General features: G+C 41.7%; 1 protein-coding gene across 2 annotated transcripts in view; it reads left to right on the forward strand.

Moving 5' to 3' along the window:
* golga2 (golgin A2) overlaps positions 1 to 17,346 on the forward strand; it is an 82,390-nt gene that overhangs the window by 36,287 nt on the left and 28,757 nt on the right. For both annotated transcript variants that reach the window (XM_072565794.1, XM_072565795.1), the window contains 6 exons: positions 6,925 to 7,031; positions 7,125 to 7,183; positions 7,289 to 7,430; positions 9,967 to 10,056; positions 12,967 to 13,074; positions 14,080 to 14,167. In XM_072565794.1, coding sequence (XP_072421895.1) covers positions 6,925 to 7,031; positions 7,125 to 7,183; positions 7,289 to 7,430; positions 9,967 to 10,056; positions 12,967 to 13,074; positions 14,080 to 14,167 — 594 coding nt within the window. The remainder of the gene's footprint in view (positions 1 to 6,924; positions 7,032 to 7,124; positions 7,184 to 7,288; positions 7,431 to 9,966; positions 10,057 to 12,966; positions 13,075 to 14,079; positions 14,168 to 17,346) is intronic.

Here is a 17,346-nt window from a genome sequence, read left to right on the forward strand (position 1 = left end):
AAGAACTTCTTCACCCAGAGGGTTGAGAGTCTGTGGAATTCCCTGCCCAGTGAAGGAGTTGATCCTACTTCAGTAAATGTTTTTAAAGCTAAGGTAGATTTTTTTTTTGAACAATTAAGAAATGAAGAGATACGGTGAGAGGGCGGGTAAGTGGATCCAAGTCTACGAAAAGATCAGCCACGGTAGAGTGGGCTTGAAGAGCCGGATGGGAGAAAGTGAGGACTGCAGATGCTGGAGATCAGAGCTGAAAAATGTGTTGCTGGAAAAGCGCAGCAGGTCAGGCAGCATCCAAGGATCAGGAGAATTGACATTTCGGGCATAAGCCCTTCTTCAGGGCCGGATGGCCTACTCCTGCTCCGAGTTATGTTCTTATCGGTGTTGGGACCCTCTTTTCTAATTTATATAAATGATTTTGGAGGTGGGTGTTGAGGGTAAAAAGTTTAAATTGGTAGGTGATACTATGGAGAATAATGAAATATCAAGGGAATGCTGAGTGACTTCAGAGGACGTTGACAACTTAGGCAAATGGGCAGGCACCTGGTAGATGGAAATTCAATGCAGAGAAATTGGAGAGAATGCATTTTGGTAGAAGAAACGTGGACAGACAGTACAGGCTCAATAATACAACACTGAGGAGTACAGGAGCAGAGGGACCTCGGGTTTCATGTACATTGAAAGTGGCTGGGTAAGTTGAAACCATTGTTAAGAAGGCTTGTAGATCCTAGACACAGTGTATAAAAGCAAGGAGGTGATGATACACCTTTACAAATCAATGTCGAGAGTGTGTTGCTGGACAGGTCAGGCAGGCAGCATCCGAGGAGCAGGAGAATTGATGTTTCGGGCAGGAGCCCTTGATGGCCTCTGGCCCGAAATGTCGATTCTCCTGCTTGGATGCCGCCTGATCGGTGTTTTCCCAGCAACACACTCGACTCTGATCTCCAGCATCTATAGTCCTCACTGTCTCCTAGTTGATTTCAACCTGACTGCGAAGCCTCTTCCAAGGATGCCTACCTTGAAGAGGTTTTCCTCCTCTCTCTGCAGATATCTCAACGAGTCCCTATCTCCCTGTACTTCCCAAGTCCTTTCCTCTGCCCTGAAGTTCTTCAGTCACATCCTCAAGCAGACCCACTGCCACAGCCACATCTCCTTCCTCAGTACCTGCCTACGGAACTGTCTGATCTCACACAGACTCCGGACCACATTCAGACCAACACGGTTTGGACCTGAACAAGATACACAGTACACGCTACAAATCCGAAACCTTCAACAACTATTCACTCTCCCGATCCTGTGCTCCACACTATCAGCCATGCGTCGCCATCTACTCTATCTACAGTCAGTCCTGCCCCAGCTCAGAGCCTCACTTTCTTAGACCTGCAGCGGATCTCTGTATTTCGACATCCTCAGGAGGATACACTCTCTCAACAAACAGTATTTATCTACTGCATCGGACATAAAAGAACATAATCTAAACAAACTTTCATGTACTTCCCTCCATACGTGGGTTTCCTTGAACCTTCTCCTGGCCTTTGGAACCACCCAGACACCATTAGCCATGCGGCCGTTCCTTCCACGACTGCTGGGGCATTCCGTGACATCACTTCTGCCCGCGATGCTGCTGCATGGTTTGCAGCCGTTGCCAACTATACCACCTCCAAGATCAGTGTCCACCCAACCATCTCCGATCCTGCAGAGAAGACTACCACCGCAGGATACACCAGAGCCACTGGATTCACTGTCACAGACGTGATACCTACCTTGAACATCGCTTCCACCCCCATAGCTGCCGCCGCAATAGTCACTTCTGTCCCGCTGGTAGGAGCCATCGGTGACGTCACTTCCGCCACCACTGACGTCAGCAGCCGAGTACCGAACAATTACGTTGCCCTTCCTGTCTGTGATGTCACTTCCGACTACGTTAACTCTACCATCAGCACCACTTCTGCCCCCTTTTGTAAGCGTCACCTCCTTCCGGGACATCATTACTGACCCCATAACCAAGCCCACTCACCCATTGTCTCCAGTCCCACTCCAGGTCCCATCTCCCATCCCAGCTGTGTCTTCACCGATCCCCTAGACCTCCCCCTCACTGAGAATGAACGTTTAGTCCTCAGTAAAGGCCTCACCTTTATCCCTCAACAATCCCAGATTAATGAACTTGACACATGCTTTGACCTTGAACTTTTCTTCTGCCACCTCTGCCTCTGTGCCTACTTTTACAATCAAGACACCCGCCCACCCACTGAGGACCCCTTCTCCTGCCTCCAACACACCCCATCCACTTGGACACCCCGTGCTGGCCTACTACCCGCCCTTGACTTCTTCATTTCAAACTGCCGCCATGACATCGACTGCCTCAACCTGTCCAACCTTGTCACCCACTCCAACCTCTCACCCTCACAACGTGTAGCCCTCCAGTCTCTCCACTCCAATTCCAGCCTCACCATCAAATCAGCGGACAAAGGGGGTGCAGTGGTAATTTGGTGTACTGACCTCTACACTATGGAAGCCAGACGCCAACTCGAAGACACCTCCTCTTACTACCACCTCAACCATGAACTAACCCCCCCCCCCAACCACCCCATCACCAAACCATCATCTCCCCAGACCATACAGAACCTCATCACCTCAGGGATCTCCCACCCACAGCTTCCAACCACATTTTTGGGTTTTCTTGGGTTGGTGACGTAATGTCCCGTGGTGATATCATTTTCTGTTCTTTTTTTCTCAGCGGGTGGTAAATGGGACTCTGTTTATCACCCCCGATAAAAAGAACAAAAAATGGTAACTTGATGTCCTCTCTGACCTATCACCTCCATCCCCACCCCCATTCACCTATTGTACTCTATACTACTTTCTCCCCACTCCCACCCCCCTCATTTATCTCTCCACCCTGCAGGCTCCCTGCCTCTATTCCTGATGAAGGGCTTTTGCCCGAAACGTCGATTTTCCTGCTCTTTGGATGCTGCCTGACCTGCTGTGCTTTTCCAGCACCACTGTAATCCAGAAGTGGAACTAGCTGCATAATTCTTTTGGAGTTGATACAGACATGATGGGTCGAATTACCTCCTCCTGTACTGCAAAATTCTGACACGATTGTTGTATGATTGAGCCTCTTTAATGGGTAGCAAACCATGGTGTGTTGGGCACCTGCCCTATTATACTCTGTCCTGCAAAGAATGCATGACAATCCAGCCTCAAGATCTTTTGGGCAGAGGTGGAATGTTCATGGTGCTGATTGACAAGTCGATAAACAGCTTGTAAGTCCTTCCAACACTTCCTTGCTATTTCCCAAAGAAAGAGAAAATGTGCATGAAGATGCTAAACAAATGGTGGCTCGATTTCTGTTGTATTTCCTTGAATGGATGGATTTGGATGTCCAAAACAGTTCACATAATGTCACTGCACTCACTAATGCAAGTTAATGGCTATCTGCCATCGGACATTCAATATGTTCCTGTCCTCCTATATTTGTACAGGATTTGTAGCACACAAATGGCCTAGTGTCTCATGTTAATGCCTCTCTCAACCTCCTCCCACCATAATCCTCCAAATCCCTTCTGCCCTTTCCTCCAGTCCTTATCGATCTTTCTCTTAAAGGAGTTTGTGCTATTTATAAAATGGAGACCAAACTGGCCATAATATACTTTTGAGAACTGTGCACAATGTCCCTTGCAATTTTCCATCAATTTTCCTACCTATCAGTTGAATTCCTCTTGATATGAGCCTTTTTACTTCTTGAATGGCTTTATTAAACTGGGGGACTATTGTCGTGATTTAGGTATCTGCATCTCTTCTGTGTCAGCTATTAATATTTAAGCATTATGCCTCCCTATCCTTCTCAAAATGCAGTATATCTCTCATTCTGCAAATTAATTAGTGTGTATTTTTCACATTATCAATAGTTTGACATTGTTCTCTGGTGCTTCTAGAAATCTAATATTCAACTCCATGAAACCTGTTGTTAGTGGCATTGAAGTAGCTAGAGAGATTTCTGGTCTAGAACTGACTGTGCTGCCTTTTGTGACTATCTAATAGCAGATGACGGAGGAGGAGCTGCTTGAGAAAGCACTGTGAAGTAAATTATCTCTGAAAAGGAATGTTTAACCTTCAATCAGTCTCATGAAAACAAGTGGTCTGGTCAGTGTCACATTGCCTGTGGAAACACATCTTACACAAATCGGCTGTTACAATTCCTGTAGTCTAATGAGGAACATTTCTAATTTCTTCAAAACATGATCAAACTTTTGTTAAAAATTGTAACAATTGTCAAGGGATCAATTTACAATTTTCTGGAATAATAATTAGTAGCAGTTCACTTGACCCTGGCCGTCCTTGACCTAGAAGCAGTATCACAAGGAAGAAAGTTGAGATCAAAAGCCATATGGCCAGGCCCAAAGGAGAGCTGAAGCAGGGGAAGTACCGGGAAGAGGCACATGTACAAGGAGCTGTGTGTGTAATGCAGTCACCAAGGACAGAAAATTGGAGACTGGCGAGTCAGTTAATGTAATGGCTGTTTCAGTTTTGCGAGAGTGACCAGGTTGTTTAACAAGGCTTGGTGAAGGGGTTAGGTGGAGTCTTTTGGGCATCTGTGCCAGGGATACTGTACAGGAATGTACTCTTTTGATAACTGTCGGTCTGTGTGGACCACAGATATAATCCAGCTGCCAGTGAATGTTACTAGAGGGACAAATTGAGTTTTAAAAAAAAGAGCCATTCCATGCCCCAGAGCTGAATGAGAGAACTTGGGAACTGCATGTGGTGACAATAAACTACAGAGTATGATGTGTGTGTTTGATTGTAAGATTAATCTCTATTAATTACTTTAAAATTAATTCAGACTTTTTATTGAAAGTATCACTTGCCTGTTTGTTCATGTTAAGTTTGCATTTGTTCTTATTTGTGTTGACATAAAAGATGCAAAAGCAGAATCTTGTGGTTATCTTCATTCAGTAAAGTTTGGTACTTTGATTTACAGTTCTCCAATGTGGATTGTAACAATAAAAATGACCAAGTAAAACTCAGCTGTCTTGGCATTCCACTTATTATTGTATAGTGCGTTGTGAATTTGACGGTAATTGTACTTGATTGCAACACTGAGGGAATGTTTCATTGTTGAAAGTGTTATCATTCAGGCAGGTGGTGTAAAATACTCCAGGTATGTATTTTGGGGTGAACAGCTTGTGCTGCCAGCATCCTGATCAATAGTCTTCCTGGACTTAAGCATGGGTTAATTGACAATTAACTCAGTAACAGCAATAAGGTTATGTACAAATTGTGATTGCTGTATAATGATATATTGTTGTACTGTTAAATATTTGAGCATAAAATGAGACATGAAAAGTATTGTAGAAGCAAGTTAATTTTTAAATTCTAAATTTTTTTTTCCCCAGATGCTTGCTTCCAAAGACCCCTTTCTCCTTAGATACACAACTTGAGAGCATTGTAAGCTGGGAGGAGAATAGTATGGAACTTCAGAAGGGCATTAACACATTGGTGGGGAGGGCAGATGGCAGATAAAACTTAGTAAAATAAAAGGTACTATTCTAAAGTGTGCAGAAGCAAAAACCTGGGTGTTCGTTGAAGTGGCAGGGCTGATAATGAGAGATTAGTTGAGGATACAGTATTTTAGGCTTCATAAATGAAGGTGCAGTGTTCAAGAGGAGGGAGGTTATGATGAACTTGTATAAACCACAGATTAGACCTCATCTGGAATATTGTGTATCATTCTAGCTGCTACAGTAGGAATGGTATCAATATATTGGCGGAAGTGCAGAAGAGGTTTACAAGAATGGTTTCAGCGAGTCAGTTATGAGGAAAGCTTAGAAAAGTTGGGACTGTTTTCTTTGGAGAGGGTGAAGAGAGATACTCTAGAATTTTTTAAATGAAAATCATGAATGGAGATGGGAAGAAACGGTTCCTACTCAAGTGGGTAAGGACCTGGGTTCACAGTTTCTAAATTATTTTGCAAAAGCAAAGTGAGAAACTTGTTCAAGCACTAAGTGGTTACAGTTTGCCATTGCCATTGCAAAGCCAATGGGTCAAAGAGCAGCCATCCTGCACTGTAGCAGTTTTGAGGAATATGTTACAACATGGAGGTCGAACCTCTTTATTAATAAAAACCAAACACCCAGAAAAGCACACCTCTCCTCGTAATCTGTTAAAACTCTGAAGGAATGAAAGAGTTCTTAATTTCCATCATTTAAAGAAAAATAACAATTTTCCTAACAGAAAGCTAAACAAAACTAGTAACAAACTGCACATAAACGGAACACAATCCTATTATCATGCTGTTCCAATAACACACTTATTAAACTTTGTTAACTTAACCTCAAGTCCACATAGTCTCTGTCTTCGCTGTCCTCAGCCTTGCATCTGCTGATCTCCCTGGGTTGTCTTCCTTCTTACTGTATGTTTTACAAGAAAGAGTACCTTTTGATACAGAATGCCTTCTAATTCTTTGAGAGCAAGATATTAGATGGGCAGTTGGCTCTCCAACTCTATGGCAGTTGCTGTGCTGTTCAGTGGCAATTGCTCGCTGACCAAATTTTGCAAGTGCCCTGGTTTTGTACCCCTCATCGTTCCCTGTAATTGGTCCAATGTTGTCAAAACAATAAATTCAAACTCGATTGGGTTTTAGTAACCTGGGCATAATTTAAATTTAATTGGCTAAATTCGAATTGTCAAAACAGCAACCAAAACTCGGGTGTCCTTCTAACAGCCAGTTGTTACATGTATCTATTTGAGAATAGCCCGTCTCCCAGTCTTTCTACTCGGGCAGCTGAGCTTGCACTTTAAGTTTACTTCCAAATTCAGAAAACGTTCTCTATTTTAAAGTGAATATAAATGCTTTTGACTTCGTAACATGTCTGAAGAAAGATGTTCTGGTCTAATTTTTATTTTTGCCTCTGTCTCTTTCTCCAGATGAAACAGGAGAACTCCATAGCAAGCTGAGTGCTTCCACCCAGAGAGTGGCAGAACTAGAGCAAACTCTATCCAGCATTTCATTCCAACAGAAACAGTCAGATAAAGTAAATGGCTAAATCTCTTTTTGTTGCAAGAGTTGAATTAGTTATAGAAATAAAATTTTGCTGTTATATTTTGAAAGCATCTTCTGTTCACAGAATTACAAAGAACTTGAAAAGGAGAGAGAGAACCTCAAACAAGAGGTGGAGAAACTAAAGTGAGTGAGGAAAAAAAGTAATTTGTAATGTCATTTTAAAGTCATTAATGTATTCCTGAAGAAAAGCTGAGCTGAGGGATAAACCAGGCTTTTTTAAATTTACAGTAAGATGAGTGACGAGATGAGGCAACAAAACTCTGAGCTCTCAGAACAGTTGAGCTCCAAGGTATCAGAAAATGACTTGGTGAGGAGGAACATTCAAGAACTTCAGAAGAGACTGGAAATGGCAGAATTGACAATTCAACAGGTAGAACAACTTTTTGTTTCCTTGACCTGGTTAAAATGATCCATCTGACAGCCATAGAGCACGTTAGCACTTCTGTGATTGCGATGCCATTAACCTCCTTCTACTCCCCGATTCCATTAACCTTCTACTCCCCAATTCCACGTTCACACCACCTCCCCCTTTTGGAGAGGATTTATTTAGGCTTACAGTGCAAAACGTAATGGTAATATTGCGAGGTAGCTAATTGGGTAATACCCAGAGTGGGACAGGAAAGGGGCTGTGTATAAATGTATTTTAAAAGCAATAAGTAGGGACAAAAAAATGGTAAAAAGGCTAAATTTATAGCTTTTTGCTTCAATGCATATTACATTCTGAACAAAATAAATGAATTAGTACATTTTAGAGGTTAATGGATATGATCTTACAACCATTATGGAGACATCGTTTTAAGGAAGGACAACTACGGACAGACAATAATTGCAGACTAGCTAGCGACACCCATGTCCCACGAGCAAATTAAAAAAACACAACTGGAAACTAAATACCCAACCCTGTGTGACTTGTTGAAAAGACAGCCAGCAAGGGAAGGGTGATGGGGTAGCAGGTTAGTATGAGATCGAATAAGTACAATAACAAATGGTCATGAATTGGAAGATGTCGTAGAATCCATATGGGTCAAAGTAACAAATAACAATGGGAAGAAGTCAACTGTTGGAAATTGTCTATCGGCTCCTAACAGTAGCAATATAGTGGGACAGAATAATTATGAAGTGATTAGGTTGTGTAACGAAGACAGTGTATCGATCATGGTAACTCTAATCTTCATGTTGATTTGAAAAATCAATTGGCTAGCAGTAGCCCACAATGAGGAATTCTTCATAATGAATTTGGGATAGTTTTTAATGGAACAGTATCTGGTAATGTGTAATGAAGTAGATTTAATAAATGACTAAACAGTAAAAGATCCCCAATGTAACAGTAACCCTGTTACACTGTAAAATTGAGTTTGGTTTGAGAGTGAGAAATATTGGTCAGAAGCAACTCTGCCAAACCTAACTAAGAGCAATTACAGAGGTGTGGGGGTAAAATTGGTTGGAGTGGACCGGGAAAGAGTTTACCAGGAAAAGCAGTTGATGAACAATGGCAGACATTTTTCAAAAATGTTCGTTACTTGCAACAAAAGTTATATCCCGGTAAGGAAGAGGAGATAAACTAACCATGGTTTTCAAGTTAAGGATAGTATCAAATTGACAAAAACAAATTACCACTAATCTTTGTCACATGGTAAGATAACCAAAAATGGTAATAAAGAAGAAAATAAACTGAGTGTGAACAAGTAAGATCAAGTAAACTATAAACACCTCTTTAAATATATAAAAAGGAAAAGAGGCTAAAGTGAACGTGGACCCGAAGACAACTGGGACATAATGGGGAACCTGGAAATAGAGGTAACAAACAAATACTTTGCATCAGTCTTCATGGTTGAAGACACTATTAATATACCAAAAATACCAAATAATCAAGGAACATAAAGGTGGGAAAGAATAAGTACAACAGGTATCCCCAGAGGAGAGAGATGAATGAATTCAGTGGGGCTAAAAGCCATTCGATCCCCTGGACCTGATGGGTTGCATGCGAGGATATTCAAGGAAGTAGGTGCCAAGGTGGTGAATGCATTCATAGTAGTCTTTCAAGAATGACTCATTCTTGAGAAAGTCCCAGAGGATTGTAAAAGAAGACAAAAAACAAACCATTTTAAAGTATTTAGCATAACATCTATCAAGAGGAAAATCTAATAGCAGAGCACTAAGAAATGCATAATATAAATAAGCAGAATTAAGGAATGTATCCCAGTGGCTAGTTTTCTGCCTGTTTGTCCTAATGTCATTGACAAAATACCGTGCAAGAACTATCACAAACACTACATTGGATGAACAGGCAGAAAACTAGCCAGCAGGATACATGAACATCATCTAGCCATAAAACAACATGACCCACTCTGATGAGGAAGGACACCACTTCGACTGGGACATCACATCATCCTAGGACAAGCCAAACAGTGACACACACAAGAATTCCGAGAAGCATGGCATTCCAACCAGAATTCTATCAACAAACACATTGACTTGGATGCCATTTACCACCCCCGAGAAAAAACAGGAAATGACATCACCATATGAAATGCTGTCACCACAGGAAATGGCGTCACCAACTAAAGAAAACTTAAAACATATAAATAGAAAGTGGGCTACACCACTGGTTTTTCATTTAGAGGCTCACTGGCGATGTTACCGAGTATGGTGACAAAACGTCTGAAACAAACCTTCCAGCTCAGCGAGCAAACCTATATCCAGAGTGAGAATATTCAGTGGAGTTGTCCAGGAAAAGACTTTGAAAGAATATTGAGTGGGAAGGATCTGTTTTTGGGTTGGAGTGTGAGGAAAGAGAGATTGATGTTTATTGTTGTTTAAGTTAAACGTTGCACAGCGTGTGTTATATGTGGATCAATGTTTAACATTTCTTTATTGCATGTTTTATCTTCTATCATTTTCTCCAGTTCTCAAATCAATCGGAGCTTCCAGATGCTAATCAGCAGCTGCAACTGGTTCTTGAAGAAAAAGCACATTTAATGGCACAGATGAATGAAGTAAGGATTATTTGGCTGAAAAATTGCTGAGCTTGATTTCAATCTGTGTGCACATCCTGTGTGGCGTGGTAACCAACAGCATAGAATTATAGGAAAATGTCTTGCAGATAGATTGATTCCACCTGTAATAAGTAGTTTTGCAATTGGAAGCGGTTTAGGAGGGACATATGTACCTCAAATTTCCTGTATTTTCTGCCATACCCTTTGACTCCCTCGTCAATCAAGCACGATCTAACTCCACTTTAAAAATATTCAGTGACCTAGCCCTACGCTGCTGTCTGGGAGAGAATTCAACAAGCCACAAAACAAAATCAAACTTCCAACTTGAGAGAAGCTTCTTTTCCTTAAACTGTGTCTCCTCTAGTTCTAGTCACTGCCACAAGAGGAAACTTTTGATATTCGCTCTTCCCAATCCTGTCAGGATATTAAAAACAAAAACTGAAATTGCTGGAAAAGCTCAGCAGGTCTGGCCGCATCTGTGCAGAGAAATCAGTTAACATTTCTGATCCGGTGACCCTTCCTCAGTACCTGAAACGTTAACTCTGATTCCTCTTCACAGATACTGCCAGACCTGCTCAACTTTTCCGGCAACTTCTGATTTACAGCATCCCTCGTTCTTTTGGTTTTTAATTTAGTATTCCCCACAGGATATTCTTTGTTTCAATAAGGTCATCGTTTGTTCTACTGAACTCCAGTGAATACAGGCCCAAACTGTCCAAGCTTTCCTAATTCGATAATCCCTTCATCCCAGAACAGCCAAGTGAAACCGCTTTGCATGGAACCCTGCTTGTTAACGCAGAAGTAAGGGAAAGGAGCTACTGGATGTTGCCAGAGGTGAAGTGAAATGAAATACAGCTCAGGGCCAAAACTTGATGTGAGGGAATTTGTTGGGCGATGTTACACTCTGCATAGATTTTGGAATGCTCATTTTAGTCACCCAGTACTTGGTGTAACGTCAAGCTCACTAGTTCAGTGCCCAAACATTCCTTTGTCTGCATAGAATTGGATAAAATGTAGAACCTTTGAAACTAGGAGCAGGAGTAGGCCATTTAGCTGCTTGAGCTTGTTGCAACATTCAGTGTGATCATAGCTAATCTTCCAATCGGAAAGATGTTGTGAAACTTGAAAGGGTTCATAAAAAGATTTCCAAGGCTGTTGTCAGGGCTGGAGGATTTGAGCTATAGGAAGAGGCTGAACAGGTTGGGGCTGTTTTCCCTGGAACTTCGGATGCTGAGGAGTGACCTCATAGAAGTTTACAAAATTATGAGGGGCGTGGATAGGATAAATAGGCAAAGTCTTTTCCCTGGGGTCGGGGGAGTCCAGAACTAGAGGGCATAGGTTTAGGGTGAGAGGGGAAAGATATAAAAGAGACCGAAGGGGCAACTTATTCGCACAGAGGGTGGTACGTGTATGGAATGAGCTGCCAGAGGAAGTAGTGGAGGCTGGTACAATTGCAACATTTAAGAGGCATTTGGATGGGTATATGAATAGGAAGGGTTTGGAGGGATATGGGCCGGGTGCTGGACTAGATTGGGACTAGATTGGGTTGGGATATCTGGTTGGCATGGACAGGTTGGACCGAAGGGTCTAATTCCATGCTGTACATCTCTATGACTCTATATCTCTGGTGTCTTTATTATCTATAAATCCATCAATCTCTCTCTCAGACATATTCAATTACTTGCTTTCCACAGCCTTCTATGTTAATGAATTGTGCAGGTTGACCACCCTCTGAGTAAAGAAAGTTTAAAAATTGCACGACATCAAGTTATAGTCCAACAGGTTTACTTGGAAGCACTAGCTTTTGGAGTGCTGCTCCATCATCACGTAGTTGTGTTCACAATCACTGGATGAAGGAGCAGCGTTCTGAAAGCTAGTGCTTCCAAATAAACCAGGTGGACTATAACCTGGTGTTGTGCGATTTTAAACGTTGTGCACCCAATCCAACACAAGCATCTCCAAATTGTGAGTAAAGAAATATTTCCTCATTTCATTCCTAAATGGCCTATCCTGTATTGTGAGACATTGACCCTGGTTCTAGCCAGGGAAACTCCTCCCTGTATTTAGTCTGTCTAGTCCTGTTAGAATCAACTAGGCAAAAGTGAGGACTGCAGATGCTGGGAACCAGAGTCTAGATTAGAGTGGTGCTAGAAAAGCACAGCAGGTCAGGCAGCATCCGAGAAGTAGGAAAATCGACATTTTGGGATGAAGGACTTTTGCCCGAAACGTCAATTTTCTTGCCCCTCGGATGCTGCCTGACCTGCTGTGCTTTTACACACAGTGATGCTGGAAAAGCACAGCAGGTCAGGCAGCATCCGAGGGGCAAGAAAATTGACGTTTCGGGCAAAAGTCCTTCATCCCAAAATGTCGATTTTCCTACTTCTCGGATGCTGCCTGACCTGCTGTGCTTTTCTAGCACCACTCTAATCTAGTCCTGTTAGAATTCCAATCGGGTCCCCTCTCTTCTTTCTAAACACTCATGAATACAGCCCCTGTTGGACTAATTTCCCCACGTACAGTAGACCTGCCATCTCTGGTATGAACTTAGTTAACCGACGTAAATTCCTCTCTCAGGTATGAAGACCTAAATTACACGCAGTACTCCAGAGATGGAGCCTCAAAGTTTTGCTGAAAAGACAATAACTTGTTACCTTGCTTAAAGGATGGCTGAATATTCAAAATATTTTAACTCTCAAGATCCTTTTTTTTCTGACTTTGATTTTTAAATGTATTACACCACAATGTTCTTTCATTGCTATATTAGTAAGAGAATCAAACTGGGGAGGAAAGAAAATGAAGTTTAAATCAAATTCAATGTTTGTCCCAATAAAAAATAGAAAGTGAATTCGACAGAGGTGAAAACTATCAAGTGTTCTCAGAATCTTCAATATAGTGCCATTCTATTTGCAGCTATCAAAATCACAGCAGCTGCTACTTGTTGAGCGAGATCAGTATGCCCACAAGCTGATGGAGGAGGGCAGTGTTTGGCAGCAGAAAGTTCAGCAGCTGGCAGAACAAGTAAGTGATGATGTGAGGAATTAGGTCTGTTGTTGAAAATGCTGTTCCAATCCCTGCTCAATCATATATTCCAACATTGCAGTTTCAAAGACAAAATCCACATAAACCATGTGTTCAGTTTTCAAGTTGAAGTATAAAGTTTTAAAGAAGCCTGCACCATCGGTTGGATATAATCATACAGAACTGTGGGAGGGCATCTTCCCTTTGGATTGTTTCAAAGGAGACTGCCTTCCTTGAAGCCTGATAAGTATTTCATTTTAAATTATATGTCCACTTTGTATTCGAAAACAAATTAAGTTTTCCCTTTTTTATTTTTCAGGGATTTGCCATAGTTTGCTGTGTGTAGGGGTGTGGATGATTATCTTTTTTTCTCTCTCATCCACTGTCCTGCACCGAACTATTTTGAAGGTTATTTTACACACATTTTTTTTTAATGTTGGCTCTGTGATTCTTATTGTGATACTGTTTGTGACATTTCGATATTTGTGGAAGGGCAGTACAGATTAACATTGGCAAAAGGCCAATGACTGACCTGAAGCTGGAGACTGATGGATCACCTTTCACGGTCAGCATCACCAGGGCAGACCAGAAGACAGTGCAACTGCAAAATTTCTTGGAATCTTACAGACAGAAGACCATACGATCCATTATACCTGTGATGGCCCTTTGTAGCAACAACTGTATTTACAGTAGTTTAAAATTAAACAATATAGAAAATCCCACTCTTTTTTTTTTAAAATGGCACCAAGTTTGTACAAGTACAAAATAGCACTTTCAAACATCCTGCTGTACACATTTTTGTAATGCATATTTGCTATTTAATTGTTGGCTTGCATGCAGTGCTGAGTTATCTCACTCAGGAATTTAATTGGGTAGATAATCTTGGGAAGCACTTGGACTATTTACCTAAGTGCACTTCTAACTAATGTGGCTTCGCTTTGGGAGCACACTAGGGAAATTAACTTTGTTCTCTCTGTGTAGTCATTTATCGTTTTGTCTTTGCAGGTAAATGCACTTTCAGAGGAGAGGGAGCAGAATCTCGGCCGTATTCAGGAACTAGAGGCCTCGTTGACTGATCTTCAGAACAGATCAGGTAATTCTATAGTTCTTGCACCAATGGCTAGAAGTTGTCTGCTTGCAATAGGAATTGAAATTAGTTCATATTAGCGAATCTCGCTAAGGAATCCTGGCTTTATTTCCTTATTTCTGAACACTTATCACTCGGAATTGATTTCCTCCAGTGGAACTGTGGTACCTGTGATCCAAGAAATTTATACTGCATCAACCATTCATCCAAATGTTGTACCACCTTGTGCATTTAATTTGTTTTTTATTCATTTAAGTCAATTGATGAGCAAAACTGATAGGACCTCAATTCTTAGTGAGATCTAGCAAGTCCTGTTGCCCTGCTGTCTCCCAGTGGCCCTCAAGCAGGGCTTAGAGTAAGCAAGGACAGCAGATAAATTCCACTCTACTTCACAAGTACATTTGCAAAAAAAAAACAAAGCCAAGGGTGAATATTTCAAGGATGTATTCACAGCCCCATTCATCTGTGGCATAAATAGGGAAAGTGCAGGTTAAAAGCAGCAAAAACTCCAATGACCAGTTCCCTCCCTTCCACTCTTGCTGCTCCCTCATAGAGAGAACCTCTCAATGGGGAGCAGCAAGGACAGGAAGAAGGGGAACCTCTGGTTGGAGTTCAAGGACCAATTCGCTTGGATTATGACTTTTTCATATACTTTATTCTCATTAATTCCTTTAATTTTATGATGCAGTCAAGAGTTGTATTACCTTCTGTATTTGTATTGAATTTTTTTTAGTTTTCTGTAGGAAAATACAACCGTGCAATAGCAAAAATCGTGTGTAATACACACACACCCACACATTGTAACCAGCATCCCCCCCATTTGCTCCCAATTTATATACCCACCACAATAATCCCTTCTTTCACCATACACAGTGACCACTTCTCATTCCAGAATGGTTAGCTGATCTTTTGCAATAACGTCACCAAAATAATCAAAAGCCCCTTTAGTTTGAGGTCACCAATATTTTTCTTTCTTGAACTGCTTGATCTAAGATGGTCATGTGGTCAGTTCTCTATGGTTCAATAATATGTGCCTTTTGGAGCAGTTTGTCAGCTTTTAGTTCGAGCCTGTGTGTAGTGCCAGCGTATTTTGATTTGACAATGTGACCATCAATATCCTTGTCTCCTACTGTACAGCCATTCTTTGGAGGGAGTTTGATTTCTTTGGTAAAGCTACATTTGAGCTCAGTGACCTTTTAAAATACCTGAGACATGCAAGACCTGGATGAGTATCAAAGCCATGCCCAAGGTGTCTACTGCTTGATCATTTAAAAATCAGATGCTACATTGTTAAATACAGAGTTTATAATTCGCCCTCTCTTCTCCCAGCTAACTGACACTGAGTGGGGGTATTCTGTTTCACCACCACTTGTCAGGTCAAAGCTTCAACCCTGATGTTTTCTCAGGCTGCCTAGCCGATGCCTATTCTCTGTTCTTTCCTTCCACTGACCACTTTGATGGTATGCATCTCTCTCTGAATTGTCCACTGTGTGATGGCGCTGGATCTGCCAGAGTAACTCCCTCAGCTTATAAATCACAGGTCCTCTGTCTTTGGAGGAGCAACTAGGATGGAAGAGACAGAATTGCTGACTGGACCAGCTGGAACAATGGGCGGGGAGAGAAACTATCTATGATTGAAGGAGCGACGAGTTTATTTCCCAGAAGTGCTGCTGCAATCTCCTTTTGAAGTCATTGACAATCTTCCACATCCACCAGCCTCAATTAATTTCACAAATCATAGGGTTACTACAGTATGGAAGCAGGCCAATCAAACCACTGAGTCCATACCTCTGAGCATTCCACCCAGACCCAACTCCCCTAATCTATGTCAGTAATTTTGTATTTCCCGTGGCTAATCCACCTAGCCTCCATGTCTTTGGACTGAGGGAGGAAACCTGAGCATCTGGAGAAAACCTGTTCAGTCACAGAAATTTGCAAACTCCACGTAAACAGTTGCCCAAGGGTGCACCCAAACCCATGTCCCTGACGCAGTGAGGCGTAAAATGCTAACCTTTTGAGCCACCATACTGCCCTTTGACAGGAATACCCATTGTTGCTGGAGGATGAGCTGAACATGAGAGGGCGCATCGAGCATGTCTATTCTTATTTATTTCTTTTCCAATATGTTTATCTCCCTTAAATGGCTGCTTATTGTCTCCTACTCCATCCAATAGAACTTGTTCTTGATGTGTAATTTCCTTAAAATTCTTAAACCACAGCATTGCAGTTGGATATTTAAGAGTTCTATCCATTAATTTCTGGGGAGGCAATGGCCTATGGTATTATTACAGAACTGTTAATCCAGAAACCCAAGTACAATTCTGGGACCCAGATTCAAATCCTGCCATGGCAGATGATGGAATTTGAATTCAATAAAAATCTGGAATTAAGCGTCTAATGACCACGAAACCTTTCTCAATTTTTCGAAAAACACATTGATTCACTAATGCCTTTAGGGAAGGAAACCGACATCCTTACCTGGTCTAGCCTACACTGTGGTCATGGTGAATGATCATGCACATTAACTTGGGGGAAAAATTAAATTGGCAAGGGTCGCCTGGAGGCAGAGTTCATTGAATGTACGCGAGATTGTTTCTTGGAGCAGTATGTTGTGGAACCAACCAGGAAACAGGCTACCCTTGATTTGGTATTTTGTAATGAGGAGAGATTAATTGATGACATTTATAGTAGTGACCATAGTATGACCGATCTCAAAGTTCAGTTTGGGGTTAAGAAAGTGAAGTCCAGCAGTAATGTTCTGGAATTAAACAAAGGAAATTACATCGGCACGAGGACAGACTTGGCCTGAGTGGATTGGCCAGGAAGGCTAAATTGTAAGACCGAGGATGAGCAGTGGTAGATGTTTAAGGAGCTACTTGATGCCTCACAACTAAACTTTATTAGAGCTAATCTGTACAAGATGATGAAAAGCATAGATAGTGAATAGTCAGAGACTGTTTCTCAGGGCAGAAATGGTAATCATAAGGAGGCATAATTTTCAGGTGATTGGAGGAAGGTTCAGCGGTGATGTTACATAGTAATGGGTGTGTGCAATGCACTGCCAGCAGTGGTAGAGTCAGATACATCAGGAACATTTTAAGCGACTCTTGGATAGGCACATGTAGGGTATGTAGGTTAGTCTGATCTTAGAGTAGGATAAAAAGGTCGGCACAACATTGAGGGCC

The sequence above is a fragment of the Chiloscyllium punctatum genome, chromosome 49 (genome assembly GCF_047496795.1).
Source record: "Chiloscyllium punctatum isolate Juve2018m chromosome 49, sChiPun1.3, whole genome shotgun sequence".
Taxonomy (NCBI): Eukaryota; Metazoa; Chordata; class Chondrichthyes; order Orectolobiformes; family Hemiscylliidae; genus Chiloscyllium; species Chiloscyllium punctatum.